This window comes from Pseudophryne corroboree, chromosome 1 (assembly GCF_028390025.1).
Source record: "Pseudophryne corroboree isolate aPseCor3 chromosome 1, aPseCor3.hap2, whole genome shotgun sequence".
In the NCBI taxonomy this organism is placed as follows: Eukaryota; Metazoa; Chordata; class Amphibia; order Anura; family Myobatrachidae; genus Pseudophryne; species Pseudophryne corroboree.
Genome location: NC_086444.1, coordinates 83,538,021 through 83,565,100, shown reverse-complemented (window position 1 = coordinate 83,565,100; position 27,080 = coordinate 83,538,021). Strand labels below are relative to the sequence as shown.

General features: G+C 48.3%; 2 protein-coding genes across 2 annotated transcripts in view; one reads left to right on the top strand and one right to left on the bottom strand.

Moving 5' to 3' along the window:
* Nucleotides 1–5,067, bottom strand: part of WDR70 (WD repeat domain 70) — a 672,355-nt gene extending 667,288 nt beyond the window's left edge. Inside the window, exons 1-4 of the mRNA XM_063961183.1 lie at nt 4,984–5,067; nt 4,759–4,891; nt 2,843–2,905; nt 221–304 (exon numbers count right to left, since the gene is read on the bottom strand). Coding sequence (XP_063817253.1) covers nt 221–304; nt 2,843–2,897 — 139 coding nt within the window. The 5' untranslated portion in view covers nt 2,898–2,905; nt 4,759–4,891; nt 4,984–5,067. The remainder of the gene's footprint in view (nt 1–220; nt 305–2,842; nt 2,906–4,758; nt 4,892–4,983) is intronic.
* Nucleotides 5,068–5,093: 26 nt separating this feature from the next.
* Nucleotides 5,094–27,080, top strand: part of NUP155 (nucleoporin 155) — a 212,222-nt gene continuing 190,235 nt past the window's right edge. The window contains exons 1-9 of the mRNA XM_063961169.1: nt 5,094–5,435; nt 8,601–8,738; nt 10,174–10,270; nt 16,496–16,566; nt 16,651–16,743; nt 18,071–18,231; nt 18,577–18,682; nt 19,159–19,232; nt 20,020–20,111. Of these exons, the coding sequence (XP_063817239.1) occupies nt 5,180–5,435; nt 8,601–8,738; nt 10,174–10,270; nt 16,496–16,566; nt 16,651–16,743; nt 18,071–18,231; nt 18,577–18,682; nt 19,159–19,232; nt 20,020–20,111 (1,088 nt within the window). The 5' untranslated portion in view covers nt 5,094–5,179. The remainder of the gene's footprint in view (nt 5,436–8,600; nt 8,739–10,173; nt 10,271–16,495; nt 16,567–16,650; nt 16,744–18,070; nt 18,232–18,576; nt 18,683–19,158; nt 19,233–20,019; nt 20,112–27,080) is intronic.

Genomic DNA, 27,080 nt, shown 5'->3' with positions numbered 1-27,080 from the left:
AGAGGGAGAATAGTTGTAGGTATGTCGGGTGTCAGGATTCCGGCGCCGGTATACTGAGCGCAGGGATCCCAACAGCCGGCATACTGAATATCCCCCGAGGATACATCTGTAGGTTGAAACTCACCAGTTATTTCATGCATATTATTCAGTGCAGTAATATATTGTCTTTGATACATTCATTTGAAACAATGGCAATACTGCTCTGCAATCAAGCGCTCACCAATTGTTTTTCTGCTTCGCTCCACGGCTGTTCTACGGGTTTGTTCAAACATGGCTTCCAAGTCAAACGTCCGTGCTTTCTTTCCTGGGGGAGATTAAAATAAAAAGGTTAGTAAAGAAGAGACCATTATGGCAAATGCATACCTCCCAACATTGCAGGCATCAGAAGCGGGACCTTATGCCCATCCAAAAAGGGGCGCAGAGACTTACTGAACCCACGGTCACATCACTTTGGGCTGCCCCAGGCTCTCACCTGTGCGGTGAATAGATGCTGTGGCATCTATCACTCACTGCCCTGTGTGCTCCCCCAACACCCCCGCAAATGGGAGAGCCCCAGAAAAAAGGGACTGTCCCACTGAATGTGGGACAATTGGGAGGCATGAATATATGTAATAGATATTATAAACAAGGGTATTAGCACTATATTTAACTAAGTGGTTTCAATTTCTGACATCACAGTGGATCGATATCAATTAATATCAATTAATAAATAAAGTGAATAAGGGTCATTCCATGAAAACAGGGACATGTAACATTTGTTACCAGTTTTCAATCCTCTCTCTCAAAGCATCTAACAATGACAAGATGCCAAGCTTTGCATCAAAATTAAAGCATATCCTGTACCACACAAACAACATTTACTTTGCACAAAATATTCAAAACACATGCCCAAATATATTTCACATGATCTGTTTAGTCAAAACGTAACGTTTGTTACCGTGGAATGACCTATAAGTAACTGGGGTGGATCTGGGAGAGAAACAATCAGTGCAATCCCCCCCTCTCAGTAACACTTCTCCTCTGCCCACTACAGGGGGCCAATCATACTAACCGTCCCCGTCCCGCCCCCCTGAATCCTCCATGGTGACAGAGTGTGTTCAAAGTCTTCACTTCCAATCAGATATTTTCTTTAATTTTGTAAAATGCGCTAGAAAATGAAAGCTAGAATTTGATTTAGTGTTTGTTCTAGCACCCTGCACCTTTCAAATCCTGTGCAGCTCCTCTTTCTTGCCTCGGGTGTCTCTCTTAGCACAGTCTGGTCTGGATCTCAGCACTGAGATACAGACCATAGTGTGCTAGAAGCACCATAGCAGAGCGCGACACCCCAGGCAGGAAAGCAGAACTGACCGGGTTTTATAAGTTGCAGGGTCCTAGAATGAACACTATGACTGATTCCTATGGGTAATGCCAGCTTTGTTCCTATGCATCAGTTTTCATAAAGGTGGCCCTAAGTGAGATGTACTAGTCTTCACGCTAGGCTGTTTTAGCAGGGCACTGCGCCCTGCCAAAACAGCCTGCCACGTGAATGCAGCGCGCATCTATTGACGTGCACGGCACCTATTCATATTAAATGTAGACCTTGGGGTAAGCTCAGCAGGCACGCACGCCCCCATCAGTGACGCCGTGGCTGGGGCACGCCCCCATTAGTGGCGTTGAGGGGGCTGGACCGTCCACAACAGTGATGCCGAAGGGGCAGCTCCCTCTTTTCGAAAACACGCGCACACTACCTGCCCGACACCCCTGCACCCTGATGGAATCCTGGGTTGGGGAAGACACAAATGTACAGTAGTGCGTCATGCTCTTCCTCTGTCGTAGATACCTTTGCAGGACTTAAGCGTAATGCAGAGCTGTAAGTAAATCAGGCTCACATTGCTAAGTGGAAACGAGCAAGGAAAAATGTGTATGTATATGCACAGCTGTATGCAGTAAGATAACATACGTGCCTGGATTGCTACAAGTCATCATCGGTGAGAACTTGCATCTGCCAAATGCTAAGTGCAAAAAAATGTCTCCTAACAGGCGTATATATACTCTTACATGCAGGTGATACTAAGGGGGACATGTACTAAGCGGTGATAAAAGTGGAGAACTGAGCCAGTGGAGAAGTTGCCCATGGCAACCAATCAGCTGCTCTGTATACTTTTATAGTATGCAAATTATAAATGCTACGTCAATGCTGATTGGTTGCCATTGGGCAACTTCTCCACTGGCTCACTTATCCACTTTTATCATTGCTTACATGTCCCCCTAAAACACAATACACCCTTCCTGAACGTGGGATCTCCCATTCCCAATCCTGTTCCTATCTCCAGTCATAAGTATAGATGCAAACAAAATGTGTAGCCCTCAGCATCGTCATAGGTAAGTGCGCCCATTTTCATAGCACAAGTAGCCTGAATATATGCAATACTGTATATACCGTGGTAAGCTGAGCTCTGCATCAGCTCCTTAGGGGGCGGCTTGTCAGTCTCCGATCAACTGCATCTTTGACAGTAGTTTTAAAACAGCAACAAGAATCAACGTTAAACAGGTCTGATTTTGCACTGATTCCTTTTGCCGATTTAAAATTATCGGTCAAAAGCTGCTTTGACAAACCTCCCCTTAGTAAATATACCCTTAGAGACAAGTGTCGGCATTGCTGTTCACGAAGCTATACATGATTAGGAAAGACTTGGCCTGATAGTGACCAGCATCAGATCACCCATTAATATGCTAGAAATTCCGCCTACAAGCGGCTCATTGCCTCAGTCACTGTATGTTAGTGACAGCCAGCGAGCGTACAGTGCACAAATCATTTATCAATAATAACGCTGTAACTTATTCAGCAACAACTGGAACTGACCAAATCCAGAGAAGCCCATGGCAGCGGCCACATTGGAGTCTTCCGATTCGTCCATTACGGCAGCTAGGATGACAATAAATAAGTAAATAAATAAGGGTAGTAACAGAGATGACAGGTTTGGAAGTCATAAAATAAACATTGGACTGTCCAGATATTCTGATTACGAAGGGGAAGAGGTTCACAGCAGCAAACAACCCAGTGAGTGCCCAAAGTTATAAATGAAGCCTCTACACCCAGCTCCAGTAGCCGAGAGCACACATGCCAAATGGGTTTACAATAACGAATGTAATATCCCTAAAACACCATTCACTTTAAACTTCATGTAAGAGACAGGACGCAGCGTCACTTTTACCATCCAATCATGTACTGTAATGTTCTAGGATAAAATTAATGTTTTGCAACGCCATACGCCAGGCCACCTTAGTCTATCTCCACTCGCTGCGACGTGCTGCCATTGTCAAGTTCCACACCCAGATCTAACTGCTCCTTGTCCCGCTGCCCCCTGCTCCCCTCCTGTACTCCACCCCTCAGCTCTCATTTTTTGCCATCCCAGTTCCTCTTCTGCGGCATTAGGTGTGCCCCATTTCACTCCTGGTATCCGGATGATAGGTTGACAGTAATTAAGTCGACCCCATATGGTTGGCATGCGTCAGGCTAACAGGTTTAAAAGGTTGACATGACAATGGACGACAAGTTTTTTGGGGTGGTTTCACAACTTTTTGGTCGATCTTTTTTGTATCGAACATTTTCATGTCAACCTTTTGTACCTGTTGGCTAGGGAAGCCAATCCCAGGCCATTTTTTTCAATCCTGGGTATCGGGATTGAAAAATGGCCAATCCCGGGATTCCCTTTTAAGTGTGTGGCCGCCCCCTCGCCCCACCCCACACACATTACTAATCGTATACAGAGGGCGGGCAGGTGGGGAACTCTTCTTGCACTACCTCAGTGCTCAGCTGACAGTGCATTGTGACCTCATGCTGCGCCGGGGGAGCCGGAAGGAAAAAGCCGGGCAGCGTTTGAGCATCATGTGGACAATCAACGCTGATCCCTCAATCCCCGGGATTGGACCTTCCAATCCCGGGATTGAATCCCGGACGTTTTTGGCCCTAAATCCCGGGATCCCACCGATCCCGAGATTGGCCACCACACTGTCGGCCTTTTTAACCGTCTCTCTTTTACATAATGACCTTTTGACCTAATGATCAACACCCCTCCCTCACAGTGGGAACCATTGGAGGGGCAGTGCTCGCCCTGGCACCCACATTGAGGATACAGGACAGACCGTAGTTAATTATTCTAGAGACTATACAAATGATAGGTACAGGCTGAGCGGAATACATACAATTTACCGGCAGACGGGATGTCGGCTGTCAGTATACGGGCAGTGGTATCCCATCAGTTGGAATCCCGGCAGCAAGGCCCCTCGCATGCTTGCTGCGCTCACCACGCTTCAGGCCCAGGTTAAATTCCCACTTGGTTGGTGGCGTGAACCCACCAACCAAGTGGGAAAACCCGGAGGTGGGCAGGATTCCGGCTGTGGGTATTTCACCGGCTGTTGGGATTCTAGCATCGGTCTCCTGAACGCCTAGATCCCGACAGCCGGTATTTTTACTGCATCCCGGCTGAGCGGTTGCTACGGGCAACACCTCCACTTCTTCTCTTTAGAGGGTTTGATAAATCGCCCACTTAGCGCATCTGTACTGTATAACAGGGATACACTGAGCATACTCTGTAAAGCTGAGCAATAAGAAGACAGAATTATAGACTTTATATTGTATACTGTAACTGTGCATGGAGGTTCCCTCTTCCTATTGTGTCCCCATGATCAGTAACTGTGTGTGTACTGTGCCTGGTGCTCTGTAATAATGAGATAAACAGACAGGCTGCTATGGTCTGCCGGGAGGAGAGTCATTACCTGTTGTAGTATGTGCTTCAAACTCCAGCACACAGCACTTGTACGCAGCAGGAGCAGCACCAGCAGTACCTGATACGGGAAGCAGCGGGGGACAAACCTAGCAGCCTCAGCTGCTTTCTTCCTCTACGGTACCCTGCTCACCAAATAGACGCGTTAATTTCACGTAGTTATGTAAGACAATATGAAACCATTACACCAAGGCCGTAAAATGATTATCAAACTTACTGGACGTAGTTTTTTCTTGAGCTTCAGTTAACTTGCCCACATCCAAGATGGCCGCAACGAGCCTACTGGCAACTACTGGAGAGAAGGGATGCGTGACGTCATGTGGAAGCGGCTCTGGCGGAGGCCGTCCTCTCTGCAGTGGTTGCCAATAGGCTGACAGCTGCCCGCCCCCCTGCCATGTGCCGGACGTCGCGCAATGAAACACCCCCTAGGCCGGTGTGCCACTTCCGCCGCCAGGTTTGCGCGGGTAGCGGATTGTTTTGAACCCACGGGCTCCCGTCCCTGCCCAGCGCCCCCCGTACCGGACACCATGCCCAGCGGAGCCCCCGGGGCCCCGGCCGCTGCCGCCATGCAGGAAGCGCTGGAGGCAGCCGGGAGGACCATAGACAGACTGCTGCAGGATGAGCGCGCCTACCCCGACCTGTCCGACTTCCTCAACGTGGCCGCGCACAGTAAGGCAGGGGGCAATGCCAGGAGTGACAGGGGGAGGGGCGTGTGAGGGGGCAGTAGTGACAGGGGGAGGGGCGTGTGATGGGGCAATAGTGACAGGGGGAGGGGCGTGTGAGGGGCAATAGTGAAAGGGGGTCGTGCTGGGGCAATACCAGGAGAGACTGGGGGAGGAGCGTGCTGGGGCAATACCAGGAGAGACTGGGGGAGAGGTATGAGAGGGGGCAATAGTGACAGGTGGAGAGGTGTAAGAGACCGCAGTAGTGATAGGGGGAGGGGTGTAAGCGACTGCAGTAGTGATGGGGGGAGGGGTGTGAGTGACCGCAGTAGTGATGGGGGGAGGGGTGTGAGAGACCGCAGTAGTGGCGGGGGAGGTGTGAGAGACCGCAGTAGTGATGGGGGGAGGGGTGTGAGAGACCGCAGTAGTGATGGGGGGAGGTGTGTGAGAGACCGCAGTAGTGACGGGGGGAGGTGTGTGAGAGACCGCAGTAGTGACGGGGGGAGGTGTGTGAGAGACCGCAGTAGTGGCGGGGGGAGAGGTGTGAGAGACCGCAGTAGTGATGGGGGGAGGGGTGTGAGTGACCGCAGTAGTGGCGGGGGGAGAGGTGTGAGAGACCGCAGTAGTGACGGGGGGAGGGGTGTGAGTGACCGCAGTAGTGACGGGGGGAGGTGTGTGAGAGACCGCAGTAGTGACGGGGGGAGGGGTGTGAGTGACCGCAGTAGTGACGGGGGGAGGTGTGTGAGAGACCGCAGTAGTGACGGGGGGAGGTGTGTGAGAGACCGCAGTAGTGACGGGGGGAGGTGTGTGAGAGACCGCAGTAGTGACGGGGGGAGGTGTGTGAGAGACCGCAGTAGTGACGGGGGGAGGTGTGTGAGAGACCGCAGTAGTGACGGGGGGAGGTGTGTGAGAGACCGCAGTAGTGACGGGGGGAGGTGTGTGAGAGACCGCAGTAGTGACGGGGGGAGGGGTGTGAGAGACCGCAGTAGTGATGGGGGAGGGGTGTGAGAGACCACAGTAGTGATGGGGGAGGGGTGTGAGAGACCGCAGTAGTGACGGGGAGGGGAGTGTAAAATGGCAATAGTGACGGGGAGGGGAGTGTAAGATGGCAATAGTGACAGTAGGACTGGTGTGCTGGGGAAATAACAAGAGTGACAGAGAGAGGGGCGTGAGTGCGAGGCAAGTACAGGAGGAGGGGTGTGAGTGGGGGCAAAACTAATAATGGAGGGGAGTGAGTGGGGCCAGTAGTGACAGGGGAGGGGCATGAGCGGGACCAGTAGTGACTGGAGGATGGGTGTGATTAGGGGCAACGGGAGGGGAGTGAGTGGGGCCAGTAGTGACAGGGGGAGGGGTGTGAGTGGGACGGGTGTGATTAGGGGCAACAGTGACTGGAGGAGGGGTGTGAGTGGGGGGCAATACTAGTAGTGAGAGAGGAGGCGTTAGTGACAGGGGGAGGGGTGTGTAGGGGCAATACCAGTAGTGACAGGAGGAGGGGTGCGTGTGAGTGAGTCCAGTAGTGACAGTAGGAGGGGTGTGATTGGGGGCAATGGTGACTGTAGGTGGGGTGTTATTGGGGCACCTGTAACTGGAGGAGGTGTGTGAGTGGAGTCTAATAATATATATTTGAGACTAATAATTGATGCGATCATAATAATATACCTGCACGTGTTAGATGAGTGTGTCATTTTAGTGGATAACTACTATAAGAAGTTGCGTGTCTGAAGAGGTTTATTGCACTGGTTCCCAAACACAGTCCTCAAGGCACCCCAACAGTCCAGGTTTTTGGGATATCCCTGCTTGTGCGTAGGTTGTGTAATCAAACTGAATAAGGGTACTAATTAATCCACCTGTGCCTAAGCATGGATATACTGAAAACCAGGACTGATGTGGTGCCTTGCCACCACTGGTTTATTGTATTGTAGTGTTTGAGAACCACAGTTGGCTAGTCTGAGGGAGTAAGATAAGGCAACATATACTGTATTTGTTGTAGGAGAGGAACGTTCAGTATGTAGGCGATCAGTGTGAGTTCTGTAGTGTTCATGTACAGTATGCCATGATCAGCTCACAAATACTGTACGTAGTTCTCAATATTATTCCACTTCCAGATCACTATCATTTGTTGGCTTGTACTTGCCATCCTACAACCTTTATTAAATATCCCATGTATCTTTAAAGCTTTGACTGGTGCTCTTAAGCCATATGTTTGTGTCATCAGGCAGAGTTGTTTTATTTTCATTGTCCTTGGATATGACACAAATGTTGCTAGATCTAGTTGCATTCAGTGCTAAATATACAACAGAAATGTCTCCTACAGTATAACTGGAAGCAACTCTGGTATGAAATCATGGCTAATAACTATAAGAGGAAGCTTTTATACCTAGACAATGTGTTTAGCAAAAGTTGCAGGAGGAGGCATGTACAAGCCAATAAATTAGTCATATGGAGGTGGAAGAGTCTTCTAATGCTTCCTAAAACTGAAGGTTGTCTTACATGGGTTCACTACGATATGCCGGCGGTCGGGCTCCCGGCGACCAGCATACCGGCGCCGGGAGCCCGACCGCCGGCTTACCGTCAGTGTGGCGAGCGCAAATGAGCCCCTTGCGGGCTCGCCACGGGCACGGTGGCGCGCTACGCGCGCCACACTATTTTATTCTCCCTCCAGGGGGGGCGTGGACCCCCGCGAGGGAGAATAAGTGTCGGTATGCCGGCTGTCGGGATCCCGGCGCCGGTATACTGTGCGCCGGGATCCCGTCAGTCGGCATACTGAAGACCACCCGTCTTACATGGTTAGGTGTGTTTCCTGTTTGGGGAATGCACATTTTGTTGTTTGCCCCAATACTGATTTGTACGTTGTTCCGTCAGAATGTCGATAACCACTAATGTTTAATGTGGTAAAATGTCAGCTTTTTGCACGTCGATGGTACATTTTAGTGCTTATATCTGCAGTGTTTGGCCAGCATGAAATAGATGTCCAATTAGCACTGGGTTGTCATAGCTTGGTCATCTTAGTAGTTGCCTCATATGGGTTCCACCAGCCTCAGTCTTTGGTTATGGACTATAATTGAGAAGGCGACAGAGATTTAAAAGGCGGGACGTGGTATATTAGATTTTAGATGTGTCCTTTCTACGTACGGGGTAATATTTGTGAACTTTGGAATATTTTACATTGCAGATTGTCCTACTGTGTCAGGAATGTCTGAGATGGACTATCCTCTGCAAGGACCTGGTCTGCTATCGATCCCCAACCTCCCGGAGCTCGGTGCTATCCGCAGAGTGCCGCTTCCCCCAGAACTGGTCGAACAGTTTGGACGTATCCTAAAAACCGCCTAACACCTTTTAGTTCTTGGAATAGTAACCTCTATCCCTGTAACGTTGTCTAGATTATTAAATTCAAGACCAAGCTTACATACCTCGATGGTAGAATGATCACAATAGCCTGTGCCTAGTAAATCTATACAATTATAATGAACTTTAAAAACAATATTGACATAATATAGATTATCTTTCAGCTCAACTCAATCCTAATTTTTATCTTTATTTTATCAGTTTTTTTAAATGGTGGCTAATGTAATGAGTCTGTGCTGATAGTCCTATATGATGACAAGAGAATAACTGTATTGGAGCATTAGGCATGCAGCAGTAATTTAGGAGACCTATAATACCGCTTTCAGACTGACAAATATTTCCCGGGTTATTGCACATGAACGCGCATCAACCCGGGAATTTGCTCAGTGTGAAAGGGTCCTGAAAGAATATCCCAGGTCGAGAGTCCCGGCATTTCATCCCAGGTCTCGACCTGGGTTGAATCCGGGATCGTCGGGATGCGGTGTAGTGTGAATGGGCCATGCCTTGTATTCAGTACACAGGACTGTTAAAAGGCCTCTCAGTGGAGCTTTCTTGGCCTCAGAAAAGATGATGTCATCATCCAGAGTCCAGGGAAGTGTCCTGGAAGGGTTGATTCTATTTCGGAGTGGGAGAAGGGACCTTCTGACGTATCTAGGGGGGGGAGACACGTCACCAGGGGGAGGAGCTACGGGCGAACAGGGTACCCGAAAAGTACCCTCGCGGGCTCGCTTCGCTCGCCACGCTTCGGGCTCGGTGGCTCGCTTCGCTCGCCACCTGATTACTAAAGGTAATAGTTGGTGGCGTGGATAGTAGAGGAACTATCCCGTTGGCCTTGCTCCTCCCCCTTGTGTTGTGACTCCTCCCCCAGACGCAAAAGGTCCCTTAGCCCACTTGATTCTAGCATCTACCGTCCTGGAAGTGGAAGGAGACAGGCAATATGGCTGGCTGGACTGCTCAGGAGATCAGAGAGCTGCTCAGCATAAGGGGGGAGGAGGAAATAAAGAGACAGATAACAGGCACAGTGAAGGATGCTATTATTTATAAAAACATTGCTAAACTGCTTGAAGCCAGAGGAATTATCCGTACACAACAGCAAGGTGTTAATAAAATGAAGACTCTGAAAAAGAAGGCACCTCTCCCTTCTTTGCTTGCCTATTGTGACCTCATCTATGTGAGCCAGAAAAATGTCCATTTCTAATGACATACACATACATTTGCAGCGATTTCCCAGGATCAGTGTAAACGGGGCTGTCCCGGGTCAATCCCAGGTCTAAGTGCAGTGTGAAAGGGGACATTCCCGGGGTGTGTCCGGGAACACTTCCCGGGTGTGACCCAGCTCTGTCAGTCTGAAAGGGGTATTATAGTTACTTTGTGTTTGCCCCCTTACATTGTCCCTGCAGATATGCAGTGTAACTGTATGATGGGTGTGTTTCCTGATATCAGTCGGGCTTGGCTGACTATTGACAGTGACATCTTTATGTGGAATTATGAGGACGGGTATGTATTGCTGGCCTTTCCTTTTGGGAGACTGGATGTAATGTAGAAATGTTTTCTTCAACCTTTTTGGTAACAAATGGGTTTTCCCAACCTCTTGAGTCTGGAACATAAGCATGTGACACACAGGTCACTGTAGTTAATAAGCATATAAAGCAGTTCGTCCATAATATTTTGAAATGTTCTAGGCTTTTTCTCTGACGTCCTAGTGGATGCTGGGACTCCGTCAGGACCATGGGGAATAGCGGCTCCGCAGGAGACAGGGTACAAAATTTAAAAGTTTGACCACTAGGTGGTGTGTACTGGCTCCTCCCCCTATGACCCTCCTCCAAGCCTCAGTTAGGTTTTTGTGCCCGTCCGAGCAGGGTGCAATCTAGGTGGCTCTCCTAAAGAGCTGCTTAGAAAAAGTTTGTTAGGTTTTTTATTTTCAGTGAGTCCTGCTGGCAACAGGCTCACTGCAACGAGGGACTTAGGGGAGAAGAAGTGAACTCACCTGCGTGCAGGATGGATTTGCTTCTTAGGCTACTGGACACTAGCTCCAGAGGGACGATCACAGGTACAGCCTGGATGGGTCACCGGAGCCGCGCCGCCGACCCCCTTGCAGATGCCGAATAGAGAAGAGGTCCAGAAACCGGCGGCAGAAGACGTCTCAGTCTTCATGAGGTAGCGCACAGCACTGCAGCTGTGCGCCATTGTTCTCCGCACACTTCACACCAGCGGTCACTGAGGGTGCAGGGCGCTGGGGGGGGCGCCCTGGGCAGCAATGTAATATACCTATTCTGGCTAAAATATATCACATATAGCCCCTGGGGCTATATGGATGTATTTAACCCCTGCCAGGTTCCAAAAAAACCGGGAGAAGAAGCCCGCCGAAAAGGGGGCGGGGCCTATTCTCCTCAGCACACAGCGCCATTTTCCTGCCCAGCTCCGCTGCGAGGAAGGCTTCCAGGACTCTCCCCTGCACTGCACTACAGAAACAGGGTAAAAACAGAGAGGGGGGGCACTTATTGGTGATATTTATAATATTTGAGCTGCTATAAAGGGAACACACTTATTAAGGTTGTCCCTATATATATTTATAGCGCTTGGGTGTGTGCTGGCAAACTCTCCCTCTGTCTCCCCAAAGGGCTAGTGGGGTCCTGTCTTCTATCAGAGCATTCCCTGTGTGTCTGCTGTGTGTCGGTACGTGTGTGTCGACATGTATGAGGACGATGTTGGCGTGGAGGCGGAGCTATTGCCTGTAATGGTGATGTCACCCCCTAGGGAGTCGACACCAGAATGGATGGCTTTGTTTATGGAATTACGGGATAGTGTCAGCACGCTACAAAAGTCGGTTGACGACATGAGACAGCCGGCAAACCAGTTAGTACCTGTCCAGGCGTCTCAGACACCGTCAGGGGCTGTAAAACTCCCTTTACCTCAGTCGGTCGACACAGACACTGACACTGAATCCAGTGTCGACGGTGAAGAAACAAACGTATTTTCCAGTAGGGCCACACGTTATATGATCACGGCAATGAAGGAGGCTTTGCATATCTCTGATACTGCAAGTACCACAAAAAGGGGTATTATGTGGGGTGTGAAAAAACTACCGATAGTTTTTCCTGAATCAGAGGAACTGAATGAAGTGTGTGATGAAGCGTGGGTTACCCCAGATAGAAAACTGCTAATTTCAAAGAAGTTATTGGCATTATACCCTTTCCCGCCAGAGGTTAGGGCGCGCTGGGAAACACCTCCTAGGGTGGATAAGGCGCTCACACGCTTATCAAAGCAAGTGGCGTTACCGTCTCCTGATACGGCCGCCCTCAAGGATCCAGCTGATAGGAGGCTGGAAAATACATTAAAAAGTATATACACACATACGGGTGTTATACTGAGACCAGCAATCGCCTCAGCCTGGATGTGCAGTGCTGGCGTGGCTTGGTCGGAGTCACTGTCTGAAAATATTGATACCCTGGATAGGGACAGTATTTTACTGACTAGAGAGCAGTTAAAGGATGCATTTCTTTATATGCGAGATGCACAGAGAGATATTTGCACTCTGGCATCAAGAGTAAGTGCGATGTCCATATCTGCCAGAAGAAGTTTATGGACGCGCCAGTGGTCAGGTGATGCGGATTCCAAACGACATATGGAAGTATTGCCGTATAAGGGGGAGGAATTATTTGGGGTCGGTCTATCGGATCTGGTGGCCACGGCAACGGCCGGAAAATCCTCCTTTTTACCCCAGGTCACCTCCCAGCAGAAAAAGCCGCAGGCTTTTCAGCCGCAGTCCTTTCGTTCCTATAAGAACAAACGAGCAAAAGGACATTCCTATTTGCCCCGAGGCAAAGGAAAGGGTAAGAGACTGCAACAAGCAGCTCCTTCCCAGGAGCAGAAGCCCTCCCCGGCTTCTACAAAGGCGTCAGCATGACGCTGGGACCTTACAAGCAGACTCAGGGGCGGTGGGGGGTCGCCTCAAACATTTCAGCGCACAGTGGGCTCACTCGCAGGTGGACCCCTGGATCCTGCAGGTAGTATCTCAGGGTTACAGGTTGGAATTCGAGAAGTCCCCTCCTCGCCGTTTCCTAAAGTCTGCTTTGCCAACGTCTCCCTCCGACAGGGCGACGGTATTGGAGGCCATTCACAAGCTGTATTCTCAGCAGGTGATAGTCAAGGTACCCCTCCTACAACAGGGACAGGGGTATTACTCCACGCTATTTGTGGTACCGAAGCCGGACTGCTCGGTAAGACCGATTCTAAAGAGAAGGCGTCTTAATTATCCCTTACTTGGACGATCTCCTGATAAGGGCAAGATCCAGAGAACAGCTGGAGGTCGGAGTAGCACTAACCCAAGTAGTGCTCCAACAACACGGGTGGATTCTGAATTTTCCAAAATCCCAACTGATCCCGACGACACGTCTGTTGTTCCTAGGGATGATTCTGGACACTGTTCAGAAAAAGGTATTTCTTCCGGAGGAGAAAGCCAGGGAGTTATCCGATCTAGTCAGGAACCTCCTAAAACCAGGAAAAGTATCTGTGCATCAATGCACAAGAGTTCTGGGAAAAATGGTAGCTTCTTACGAAGCGATTCCATTCGGCAGATTCCATGCACGAACTTTTCAGTGGAATCTGCTGGACAAATGGTCCGGATCGCATCTGCAGATGCATCAGCGGATAAAATTGTCCACAAGGACTTGAGTGTCTCTGCTATGGTGGTTGCAGAGTGCTCATCTGTTAGAGGGCCGCAGATTCGGCATACAGAACTGGGTCCTAGTGACCACGGATGCCAGCCTGAGAGGCTGGGGAGCGGTCACACAGGGAAGAAACTTCCAGGGCGTGTGGTCAAGCCTGGAGACGTCTCTTCACATAAATATACTGGAGCTAAGAGCAATCTACAATGCTCTAAGCCTGGCAAAACCTCTGCTTCAGGGTCAGCCGGTGTTGATTCAGTCGGACAACATCACGGCAGTCGCCCACGTAAACAGACAGGGCGGCACAAGAAGCAGGAGGGCAATGGCAGAAGCTGCAAGGATTCTCCGCTGGGCAGAAAATCATGTGATAGCACTGTCAGCAGTGTTCATTCCGGGAGTGGACAACTGGGAAGCAGACTTCCTCAGCAGACACGATCTGCACCCGGGAGAGTGGGGACTTCATCCAGAAGTCTTCCACATGATTGTGGTCCATTGGGAAAGACCAATGGTGGACATGATGGCGTCCCGCCTCAACAAAAAACTGGACAGGTATTGCGCCAGGTCAATAGACCCTCAGGCAATAGCTGTAGACGCTCTGGTAACACCATGGGTGTACCAGTCAGTGTATGTGTTTCCTCCTCTGCCTCTCATATCAAAAGTACTGAGAATTATACGGCAAAGGGGAGTAAGAACGATACTCGTGACTCCGGATTGGCCAAGAAGAACTTGGTACCCGGAACTTCAGGAGATGCTCACGGAAGATCCGTGGCCTCTACCTCTAAGACGGGACCTGCTTCAGCAGGGACCGTGTCTATTCCAAGACTTACCGCGGCTGCGTTTGACGGCATGGCGGTTGAACGCCGAATCCTAAGGGAAAAAGGCATTCCGGAAGAGGTCATCCCTACCCTGGTAAAAGCCAGGAAGGAGGTGACTGCACAACATTATCACCGCATTTGGAGAAAATATGTTGCGTGGTGTGAGGCCAGGAAGGCCCCGACGGAGGAATTTCAACTGGGTCGATTCCTACATTTCCTGCAAACAGGATTGTCTATGGGCCTCAAATTAGGGTCCATTAAGGTTCAAATTTCGGCCCTGTCGATTTTCTTCCAGAAAGAATTGGCTTCAGTTCCTGAAGTCCAGACTTTTGTAAAAGGAGTACTACATATACAGCCCCCGGTTGTGCCCCCAGTGGCACCGTGGGATCTTAATGTAGTTTTGGATTTTCTCAAATCCCATTGGTTTGAGCCACTCAAATCGGTGGATTTGAAATATCTTACATGGAAAGTAACCATGCTACTGGCCCTGGCTTCAGCCAGGAGAGTGTCAGAATTGGCGGCTTTATCGTATAAAAGCCCATATCTGATTTTCCATTCGGACAGGGCAGAACTGCGGACGCGTCCTCACTTTCTGCCTAAGGTGGTTTTATTGTGGTGCCTGCGGCTACTAGCGATTTGGAGGATTCCAAGTTGCTGGACGTTGTCAGAGCATTGAAAATATATATTTCAAGGACGGCTGGAGTCAGAAAATCTGACTCGCTGTTTATACTGTATGCACCCAACAAGCTGGGTGCTCCTGCTTCTAAGCAGACGATTGCTCGTTGGATTTGTAGCACAATTCAACTTGCACATTCTGTGGCAGGCCTGCCACAGCCTAAATCTGTCAAGGCCCATTCCACAAGGAAGGTGGGCTCATCTTGGGCGGCTGCCCGAGGGGTCTCGGCATTACAACTCTGCCGAGCAGCTACATGGTCAGGGGAGAACACGTTTGTAAAATTCTACAAATTTGATACCCTGGCTAAGGAGGACCTGGAGTTCTCTCATTCGGTGCTGCAGAGTCATCCGCACTCTCCCGCCCGTTTGGGAGCTTTGGTATAATCCCCATGGTCCTGACGGAGTCCCAGCATCCACTAGGACGTCAGAGAAAATAAGATTTTACTTACCGATAAATCTATTTCTAGTAGTCCGTAGTGGATGCTGGGCGCCCATCCCAAGTGCGGATTGTCTGCAATACTTGTACATAGTTATTGTTACAAAAAAATCGGGTTGTTATTGTTGTGAGCCGTCTGTTCAGAGGCTCCTACGTTTGTCATACTGTTAACTGGGTTCAGATCACAAGTTGTACGGTGTGGCTGGTATGAGTCTTACCCGGGATTCAAAATCCTTCCTTATTGTGTATGCTCGTCCGGGCACAGTATCCTAACTGAGGCTTGGAGGAGGGTCATAGGGGGAGGAGCCAGTACACACCACCTAGTGGTCAAACTTTTAAATTTTGTGCCCTGTCTCCTGCGGAGCCGCTATTCCCCATGGTCCTGACGGAGTCCCAGCATCCACTACGGACTACGAGAAATAGATTTATCGGTAAGTAAAATCTTATTTTTGTAAAGCATATTGGGCCTGATTCAGACCTGATCCCTACTGTGCGTTTTTGCACAGCGGGCAATTATTGATTGCGTATACACCGCAATGCGCACGCGTGTCGCCAAACAACAAGCATCACCAAACAGTGACAGGCTGGTGCGAAAATTTCGATCGCACAGCCATTTGCAAGCTGATTGACGTGAAGAGGGCATTTGTGGGTAGTAACTGACCATTTTCTGGGAGTGTCAGGGAAAATGCAGGAGTTCCCAAGCGTTTTCTGGGAGGATGTGTGACGTCTGCTCCGGCCCCGACCAGCCCGTTCTTTTTGCTCTGTAGGAGTAAGTCCTGGGCTGCGCACAGCCTGCACACACTGGAAAAATTATTCAATGGTGAATGAGGTGCGGTCGGATTTGCAGCTGTCCGCTGACTGAGGGACATTTTCGCACGGCGTACACATGCGATCGCACACTTGCACGGGCGAATTTACACTCCCCTTGGGTGGCGACTATCTGATCGTAGGACATCAAAATTAGCAGCCCAACGATCAGGTCTGAATCGGCCCCGTAGTACAAGTATCGCCTAAGACTCACTTTCACAATTTAATTTTTTTCAATCATTTGTTTTGACCTGGTATAAAATCTAGCTATCATTTTATTTGAATTCATTTTTTACAAATATTTTTTTTATTTGTTAAACAGAGGGGATGTTGCTTATTTTGATGGACTCAGTGAAACTATACTTTCAGTTGGACTTGTAAAGCCTAAGGAAGGTGAGTGTCAGAATTTCCGACACCTTCTATTGTGTGTGGAATTCCAGATTTCAAGGCTTTCACACCTGTTTTCCACTCTTGCAGGTATTTTCCAGCCTCACATTCGTTATCTGCTGGTTCTTGCTACGCCTGTTGATATCGTCATTTTGGGATTGAGTTTTGCCAGTTTACAAACAGGTCAGTTTCTTGTTTAGTGGTGCTGGCCAGTATTGACTGTAAGCATGGAGACTGTGGTTTATGTACTGTGTGCTTGGGCGTTTCAGTATTTTCCAGCAGAAGTGTTACGTCCATTGCAGTTGCTGAGATCACTCAAAGACTTTAGTGGATCGGTTTCATTTGAATATTAGTAGACTACCCCTCCTTCAACAGAAGCCTATATTCGAACTTTACCAGATGGTGTACGGGCTCACGTCAAGTCTGTCTGTAGTTTCCATTGAGCTATGTTGTTCGACAGTGAACAGACTTAAATCCCCTGCACCAAGAGCTTTTAGGGAGAACAATGGCCCTCATTCCGAGTTGTTCGCTCGCTAGCTGCTTTTAGCAGCATTGCACACGCTAAGCCGCCACCCTCTGGGAGTGTATCTTAGCAGAATTGCGAACGAAAGATTAGCAGAATTGCGATTAGAAATTTCATAGCAGTTTCTGAGTAGCTCGAGACTTACTCCTACACTGCGATCAGTTCAGTCAGTTTCGTTCCTGGTTTGACGTCACAAACACACCCAGCGTTCGCCCAGACACTCCCGCGTTTTTCCCAGAAACGCAAGCGTTTTTTCGCACACGCCCAGAAAACGTCCAGTTTCCGTCCAGAAACACCCACTTCCTGTCAATCACAGTACGATCACCAGAACGATGAAAAATCATCGTTATGCCGTGAGTAAAATACCTAACTTTTGAGTAAAATAACTAAGCTCAGCGAACCTTGCGCATGCGCAGTAAGCGACTAATCGCAATATAGCGAAAATCGGCAACGAGCGAACAACTCTGAATGACCACCAATATTTCAACATGAGACCCCTTGTGCCATTTATGTTTTAGAATGGCTTTTCATTCTCTAGTAATCACCGTTCTATGTATTTTCCTTCACCTCTGTACTCTAGATCAGTGGTTCTCAACTTCGGTCCTCAAGTACCCCCAACAGTTCATGTTTTCCAGGTCTCCTCACAGGATTGCAAGTGAAATAATTTTCTCCATCTGTGGGTCTTTTATAATGTGTCACTGAGTAATGAATACACCTGTTCAACTGCTAGGTGACCTGGAAAACATGAACTGTTGGGGGTACTTGAGGACCGAGGTTGAGAACTACTGCACACCATAGTACGTATACTCTTCATAAAGTACATAGACCAAATTGCCCCCTTCAATCTAGAATTTGTGAGTTTTGCAGCCCAAGCTTACGTTTTACGCATGCTTCTTTATTATATTATATCAGGATATTATATCTGTTTTGCATGTTTTATACTCTTGTAGATTTTTTTGAATTATTTTTGTTTTTGTCTTATGCTAGGCAACCTCAATGACAGCATGTCTGCAGGAATGCAACTACTTCCAGACCCACTGTATTCTCTACCTACGGACAACACCTATCTACTGACCATAATGTCCACAAATAACGGGCGCATCTTCCTGGCTGGAAAAGATGGCTGCCTGTATGAGGTGGCCTACCAAGTAAGGCTTGTTTGAAGACCATTATCTTGTTACTACTAAACATGTTCAATACAGTTTAGTCCGTGGTTCTCCAACCCTTGCCTTAACATAACAGTCTGATTTGATGAATAACCATCACTTATTGGACTTCCGGCGTGTGCTGGGGTGGGGCGTGGCTTTGCCTCCTCATTTAGTAGTTAACCAGTAGTGAGCGCATTGAGTCCCAGGTGATGTGTACCAGCTCCCCAATCCCCATGCCCCCTAAATATTATGCAGCACCGCTCCCGTGAGTGATCAATACCTTATAAGCCTCAATTTGAAAATGTATGTGTATATTGTTTACTTTTTTTGTCTGTCTTCTACTAGGCTGAAGCTGGTTGGTTCAGTCAACGTTGCAGAAAAATCAACCATTCAAAGAGCACCCTCTCTTTCCTTGTTCCTTCAGTGCTTCAGTTTACATTCTCTGAGGATGGTATGTCTGTGTCCCTTTAAATCTTAACACGTTTTCATTGTATGTTGTGTGCAGATGACCACGTAAATAGACTTAAGGGGGCAGCTGTTGTAATTCATCTAGTGTCAGTCAGTTTACTACGCAGTATACAGCTTGTCCTCCAACCAATCAAGATAAATATTAGTGTATATATCTTAACAGGACAATTCTGTTTTTAGGCTTACAATACTTGGACGTACTTGCAATTCTTATGAGTTAATTACTTTTGTTATAAACAAGGAATACAACTTTAAGTTTATATCATGGAAGGATACACTTTAAATAAAAGCCACTATCTCTGAAACAAAGTACTTTCATTTTCGCCACTTTTTTTACAACTTGTCTTGTGAAGTTTATGTAGCGGAGACTAATGTGATATTAATAGTAGCTGTTGCTGATTTTATCATTTCGTGTAATACTGTTTTCCCTTCTGGTTTGTGCTTATGTTTGTTTCACAGATCCCATAGTTCAGATTGCTGTAGACAATTCAAGGAACATCTTGTATACCCGGTCTGAGAAAGGAGTACTACAGGTACCATCTATGTTTGAATGCTGCTTTAGTCAAGGGGAACATGGACTTAATGGCGTTAAGCACTACTGACAGAAGTCGGGGCATATGACTGAAGAAGCCCTTGTTATTTTACATCCACATAACACTTACCCCTCCCCCCACCGTGCTGAGTAGTAGGCAAAGTGTTGTCTCATGATTATGGGGGTTAGTTGATGTTGGAATGTTTACTCTTAGCTGTGGGGCACAGGCATACAGGTGGTATAGATGTCTTGCAGGGTCTTAAGTAATATGGATGTTAAGATTATTCTTAAAAGAGCAGTTAAACCTTGCTTCCAGGTAGACACAATAATAAGGGGCTCTGCTGTTTCTGTTTTATTTTTCCTTGATTAACAAAGGGTGAGCGAGCCCCCTGGCGAATGGGCCTGGTACTGCTGCCCCCTGGATCCCCCCATCCCCATGTGGGAATACTGGTTGCAGCATTCCCTGTAAAGCCAGTCTGTTTCTTCATACTCCCTCTTCTGCTAGGGTTCATGTGAACCTTGCACAGTGCTAACCTGGACTTCCAGTGTTGCCTTCTCCTGTTACCAGCATTTGGATGCACATTGGATACCAGATGCACTTGCCTGGAATATAATTCCATGCATACGGTGATAAAACATTCTACAGCAAGGGGCAAGGAAAGGAGGAGCCGGACACAGGTTTCACTGATGGGAATTGTTTAGGAAGTCAATAAAAAATAGTAATGATTGTTTTTTGTTTTTTTTTTATAATTAATTTTATTTTTTAAATATCTTTTTCTGAATTCCAGGTGTATGATTTGGGACACGATGGTGATGGGATGAGCAGGGTGGCATCTGTGTCCCAGAACTCCATTGTGTCAGCAGCTGGGAACATTGCCAGGTATGAACAGTCTCCTATACAAAGAGATAAACATGCCTTGAAGCTACGGCTGCTGGATATTTCTGCACAGCTTCACTCTTGTATTGGTTTTCAATAGATTGTTCTACTCCTCATAGTGCTGTGGTGTCTTTAGCAAATTTATCATTTGTTGTGTTCTTTGCATCTATAATTCTCACAATATTGTAGTTTGCGGCATGGCTTAGTCGCAGGGGATTTGTATCTGGTCACTTGAATACAAAGGTTCCAATGTATGCAATAACCAAAGCACAGGTTAAGGTCCCACATTACTGCTGGCAAAACATAATAAGATTGCATGTGGAGCAGGAAGGTCCGGACTTCCAATATCAACATTCTTTTGATGAAGACAGAGCGGGGACATGATCCTTCAGGGATCCTAGGTGCACACCTGCATTCATCCCTCTCCTGTAGAAAAAGAAGCCTTGCCAACTGGAAGTTCAAAGTGAGGAACTCCTTCCGCTCACATCTGGTGGAACATGCTTCAGTTTAAACATTTGTTTGGACCACATCATTTGAAAAACATTTGCTTTCAAGATCCTCAACAAAGATGGCTTAACACAGGATACCTGAACGGCGCTTTGAGGTATAAGCTCAGCCCACGATGGAAAGTATCACATAGACTCTGCCATGCCGAAGCCAATCCAGGACCAACAGGATTACCTGGGATTTCCCTCTCTTTACCCTTTGGAACCCTTGGTAGCATTGCTGCTGGAAAGTCTTAGGAGACAGCCATGCTAGCAGCGTGGCAGGATCCCTGGTCCTGGATCAGTTAGTCTGCACCTTGTGGTTCTGTTGAGGGTGCCATCATGTGGATGTCTAGCAGACCCCAAGTCCCACATCCTTTGAAAGACTTCCAGATAGTGATTATGCCTACTGAGGTAGTCAACCTCCCGCACCCTGAGCTATTGGACATTTTATTAGAACTGTAGTTGATCATCCCTGAAATGTGGTATGACATTTAACTACCCCTCAACTCATAATACTGGTATTTGTTGTTACTATAGTCAAGTACAATATGGTGATTGGTAGTATCCTTTTCTCTGACGTCCTAGTGGATGCTGGGAACTCCGTAAGGACCATGGGGAATAGCGGCTCCGCAGGAGACTGGGCACAAAAGTAAAAGCTTTGGGACTACCTGGTGTGCACTGGCTCCTCCCCCTATGACCCTCCTCCAAGCCTCAGTTAGATTTTTGTGCCCGAACGAGAAGGGTGCATACTAGGTGGCTCTCCTGAGCTGCTTAGAGTAAAAGTTTAAATTAGGTTTTTTATTTTCAGTGAGTCCTGCTGGCAACAGGCTCACTGCACCGAGGGACTAAGGGGAGAAGAAGCGAACTCACCTGCGTGCAGAGTGGATTGGGCTTCTTAGGCTACTGGACATTAGCTCCAGAGGGGCGATCACAGGCCCAGCCATGGATGGGTCCCAGAGCCGCGCCGCCGGCCCCCTTACAGAGCCAGAAGACAGAAGAGGTCCGGAAAATCGGCGGCAGAAGACGTCCTGTCTTCAATAAGGTAGCGCACAGCACCGCAGCTGTGCGCCATTGCTCCCAGCACACTTCACACTCCGGTCACTGAGGGTGCAGGGCGCTGGGGGGGGGGCGCCCTGAGACGCAATAAAAACACCTTAGATGGCTAAAAATACATCACATATAGCTCCTGGGCTATATGGATGCATTTAACCCCTGCCAGTTTTTCCTTAAAAAAAGCGGGAGAAAGGCCGCCGAGAAGGGGGCGGAGCCTATCTCCTCAGCACACAAGCGCCATTTTCCCTCACAGCTCCGTTGGAGGGAAGCTCCCTGGCTCTCCCCTGCAGTCCTGCACTACCGAAACAGGGTAAAACAAGAGAGGGGGGGCACTAATTTGGCAGATTAATAAATACAGCAGCTATATAAGGGAAAAACACTTATATAAGGTTATCCCTGTATATATATAGCGCTCTGGTGTGTGCTGGCAAACTCTCCCTCTGTCTCCCCAAAGGGCTAGTGGGGTCCTGTCCTCTATCAGAGCATTCCCTGTGTGTGTCGGTACGTTGTGTCGACATGTATGAGGAGGAAAATGGTATGGAGGCGGAGCAATTGCCTGTAATAGTGATGTCACCCCCTAGGGAGTCGACACCTGACTGGATGGTCTTATGGAAGGAATTACGTGATAGCGTCAGCACTTTACAAAAGACTGTTGACGACATGAGACAACCGGAAAAACAGTTAATACCTGTCCAGGCGTCTCAAACACCGTCGGGGGCTCTAAAGCGCCCGTTACCTCAGATGGTCGACACAGACCCAGACACGGACACTGACTCCAGTGTCGACGGTGAGGAAACAAACGTATTTTCTTTTTCATCCACTAGGGGTCACTGGAGTACTCTTGGGATATGGACGGCTTCCACCGGAAGAAGGCACTGAATAAATTAATTTTGAGACTACTCCTCCCCTCCATATCCTGCAGCACTCCAGTGTTTTTTCTGTGCTCAACACAGTTAGAAGGCATAGTGGAGCTCGTCCACAAAGTATTGGAATTTTTTTTCTAAGTTTTTTTTTTTTTCGTCAATTTCCACGTCCTTTCCCCCCTTCTAACAGGCGTGGGTCAGGGACAGTGGAAGCGGCTGAGTAGCCGTGAGTGTCGGACCTCTCTGTAAAGAGCTCCCTCACTCCACTTGCAGGCTGCCTGCAGGAAAGCTGGACGGAGCTTGGATGAAAGCCCCGTCATAGACTTCTGTCACGGTCCAGGTATGTTGGGTTGGGGCGGTCAGCGCTTGCTGCCGCTCCACTGTGGGGGATTATTTGGTACTCACCGCTGCCCGGGGCGCGCTCTCACTCTCCGGCCCCCAGCATCCTAGGAGACCGCTGCTCCCTGCGCAGCAGCAGCGCTGCTTGGCTACACAGACACGCCGCCATGCTGTGTGTGGCGGGCGGGAGCACGTGTGCATAGGCCGCTCCACGGCTCTATGCAGCACGCTCTCTGCTTCCGCCATCCGCCCGCAGCAGCCGAGGAGTTCCGTTGTCCGGGGCCTACAGGACAGGCCGCTCACACGGCCCTTTGCAAAAACTTCCACAGGCCCAGACCCGGTGCTGTACACGGAGGTCGTGGGAGTGGGGGGGAGACTTTAACAGTATTGGGCAGTGTTAAGTTTTAAGAAAAAAAAAAAAAACTTGGTGCTTAGTATGTTTAATGTTCTCCTGTCTGTTCCAGGTTTCCTATTTTACATCTCAGCTAAGAGTGGTACTAGGGGAATTTTTGGGTCAGTTGTCGTATTAGCAGGCACTGCACTTGCCTAAGATATATACCAGGAACTTTGGTGTTATTACTGAGTCGTGCAGTCTGTCTGTGTGGAGTTTGTATTGTCTGTCATAATGAGTAAGACACCAGCAAAATCTAAGAAACATTTGTCATGTCATGTCTGTAAGAGTGTGTTGCCTGATGGATCCACCACATGTACAGCATGTGTTGTTAATACAGCCATAAATACGTTTTCCATTCCAGAAGTAAAGCCAGCATCTCAGGACCCTCCGTGGGCTTTACTTGCAGATGTATTAGTTGGTTTACAATCAGAGCTGGCCGCCTCTCGTGAAGAAAGAGAGGCGGCAAGATCTGAGTTTAAAATGAGACCATTTGAGTTACCTGGAGAATCTCAAGCTGGTCATAAGTCCACCTTGAGTGGAAAAGATAAGTTTCCTTTTCCTACTAATTTTCCTGTCTCTGGGATACTAGATCTCACTGAACAGGAGTATGAGGAGGGCGAAATAGAACAACAGTCAGAAGGTGACGACTTTGACAGCCCAGGTATTGACAATCTCATCAGAGCAGTTCGTCAGTCGCTGGAGTTTACAGAAACTGAGGAGCCACTGACGAATGATGAAGTAGTCTTTACTAAACGACAGAGATCTCCGATGTGTTTCCCTATCTCGGAATCTCTTAATAAAATGTTACTGGAGTCACGGAAAAATCCGGACAAACGGTTTTCTATTCCTCGTAGATTTAAATCGAGTTACCCGTTTCCAGAGGCCATGACAGCTACATGGGAGAACCCACCATTGGTGGATTCATCCGTATCTAAACTTACGAGGAAGTTAACCATACCAGTACCAACTGCTACTACACTTAAAGACCCTGCAGATCGTAAAATAGAGGCTATGCTAAGGTCCATGTATACAGCAACTGGAGTGCTGTTAAGACCTGGGTTGGTTGGCATTTGGGTTACTAAAGCTTTAATGGTATGGATAAAAGAGCTCAAGTCGGCTCTGCAAGATGATCATCTTATACTTCTCGCAGATCAAATCTGGGAAGCTGCTGAATATTTATGTACAGCTTCTACTGACGTCTGTCAGCTTACTTCTCGCCTGTCCTCATCGCTAGTCATAGTACGACGAGCACTTTGGCTGCGTTCGTGGCCGGCGGAGACGGAGGTTAAAAAAGGTATAGAGGCATTGCCTTATGATGGCGAGAAACTTTTTGGTCCTGAATTGGACAAATGGATTTCTGAGGCTACTGGAGGGAAGTCTGTTTTTCTTCCTTCGCCTACAACTATACCTAAACGGAAATATTCTGGTCCGGCGTTCAAATCCTTTAGAACTCAGCCCTTTCGTGGGCAGGGCACAGGAGCAGTCACGCCGGGCAGAAGAGGTCGGGGACGTAGTGCCCGACAATCCAATGCACGTCGTCAAGACACCAAGACCACTAACAAACCAGTGGCATGACGGGCTCCCAGCCCATCTCGGATCCCCAATTGTGGGAGCACGCCTTCAGAGCTTTCAGGGGGCGTGGCTGCAGACGTCCACAGATGGGTGGATCCGCAATTTAGTATTAGAGGGTTACAAAATAGAGTTCGATTATCTTCCGACAGGAAGATTTTTCACGACAGGACTGCCTGTGTCGGACGACAAGAAAGCAGTTCTGCAGGTTGCCATTCAGTCTCTGCTGAATGCTGCAGTGATAATTCCAGTCCCTGTGCAGGAACAGGGGCAGGGTTATTATTCCAGTCTGTTTCTGGTACCAAAACCAGATGGCTCAGTCAGGCCAATATTGAACCTAAAAGGTCTCAATCATTACGTCACTTACCACAGATTCAAGATGGAATCTCTCAGGTCAGTAATTGCAGGGTTAGAGCCACAGGAATTCATGATTGCACTAGATCTCAAGGATGCGTATTTGCACATTCCGATTTGGCCACCTCACCAAAGTTTTTTAAGGTTTGCGATAAGGCGAGACCATTACCAATTTCAGGCTCTACCGTTTGGCCTCTCATCAGCGCCTCGGGTATTCACCAAGGTAATGTCCGTGATGACAGCTCATCTCAGGTCCCTAGGGGTAATAATTGTTCCGTATTTAGACGATCTACTCATAAAGGCTCCGTCTCAACAATTGCTTCTCCAACATGCCTTGCTAACGTACAATGTACTAGTTCAGCACGGTTGGATAGTCAGTTTAAAGAAATCACATCTAATTCCGTGTCAACGACTTCAATTCCTAGGGATGATTCTCGATACAGTAAAACAAAGGGTTTACTTGCCACAACAGAAGGTACAGGGCATTCGTCATCTGGTGCAATTAGTGCTCAAGCCACGCACAGTCTCAGTACATTTGTGCATTCGCCTTTTAGGCACAATGGTGGCGGCTTTCGAAGCACTTCAGTTCGGAAGATTTCACTCACGTCCGTTTCAACTGGAGGTGTTAGCACAGTGGTCGGGATCACATCTGCAGCTGCACCACAGGGTGAGGTTGTCACCACAAGTCAGGGTGTCTCTTCTCTGGTGGTTAAAAATACACAATCTATCTGCAGGGAGACGATTCGGAGTCGCGAATTGGATAATTCTGACAACGGACGCAAGTCTCAGAGGTTGGGGAGCTGTAGTTCAGAGTTATCGGCTCCAGGGCCTCTGGGCGGATCACGAAAGATCGCTATCCATAAATGTTCTGGAACTCAGGGCGATTTACAATGCTCTAAGACAAGCGGTGTACATGTTTCGTTTTCAGACTGTGCAGGTGCAGTCAGACAATGCGACGGCAGTCGCATACATAAACAAACAAGGAGGAACGAGAAGCCGCATGGCTATGCGAGAAGTAGCTCGGATCCTCAGATGGGCCGAATATCACCAGGTGATATTATCGGCAGTGTTCATTCCTGGAGTGGACAACTGGGAGGCAGATTTTCTCAGTCGTCGGGATTTTCATCCAGGAGAGTGGGCATTAAATCCAGAAGTTTTTCAGATGTTGATCCAGAAGTGGGGTTACCCTCAGGTGGATCTAATGGCATCCCGCCACAATCATCAGGTGTCAAGATATGTGTCCAGAACAAGAGATCCAGGGGCAGTGGCGGTGGATGCTCTCACAGCCACGTGGCCATACAGCCTTGTGTATCTGTTTCCACCGTTTCCGCTGCTCCCGCTGGTGCTAAAACGGATCAAGAGAGGGTTCGTCACAGTCATTCTAATAGCGCCTCATTGGCCTCGGAGGGCTTGGTTCTCGGATCTTCTCGGGTTACTCGCAGACGATCCATGGCCACTCCCACTACGTCCGGACCTGTTACAACAGGGTCCGTTCCTCTACCCCGATTTAGCGCGGCTGCGTTTGACGGGGTGGCTGTTGAAAAGGCCATCTTAAGGAAAGAGGGCATTCCTGAGTCTGTTATACCAACCATGGTACGAGCTAGGAAGCCGGTTACGGCAGCTCATTATTATAGAATTTGGCGTACTTATATAGGTTGGTGTGAAGCTCGGAAATTTCCGACATCGTCTTTTAAATTATCCCGTCTTTTGTTATTTTTACAAATGGGGTTAGATGGAGGACTACGTCTTTCCACACTAAAGGTGCAGGTATCTGCGTTGTCAATTTATTTTCAAAGGAAATTGGCCTCGTTGCAGTCAATACATACGTTTCTACAGGGTGTAAAGAGGATACAGCCTCCTTTCATTCCACCTACAGCACCATGGGACTTGAATCTGGTTTTAGATTTCTTAC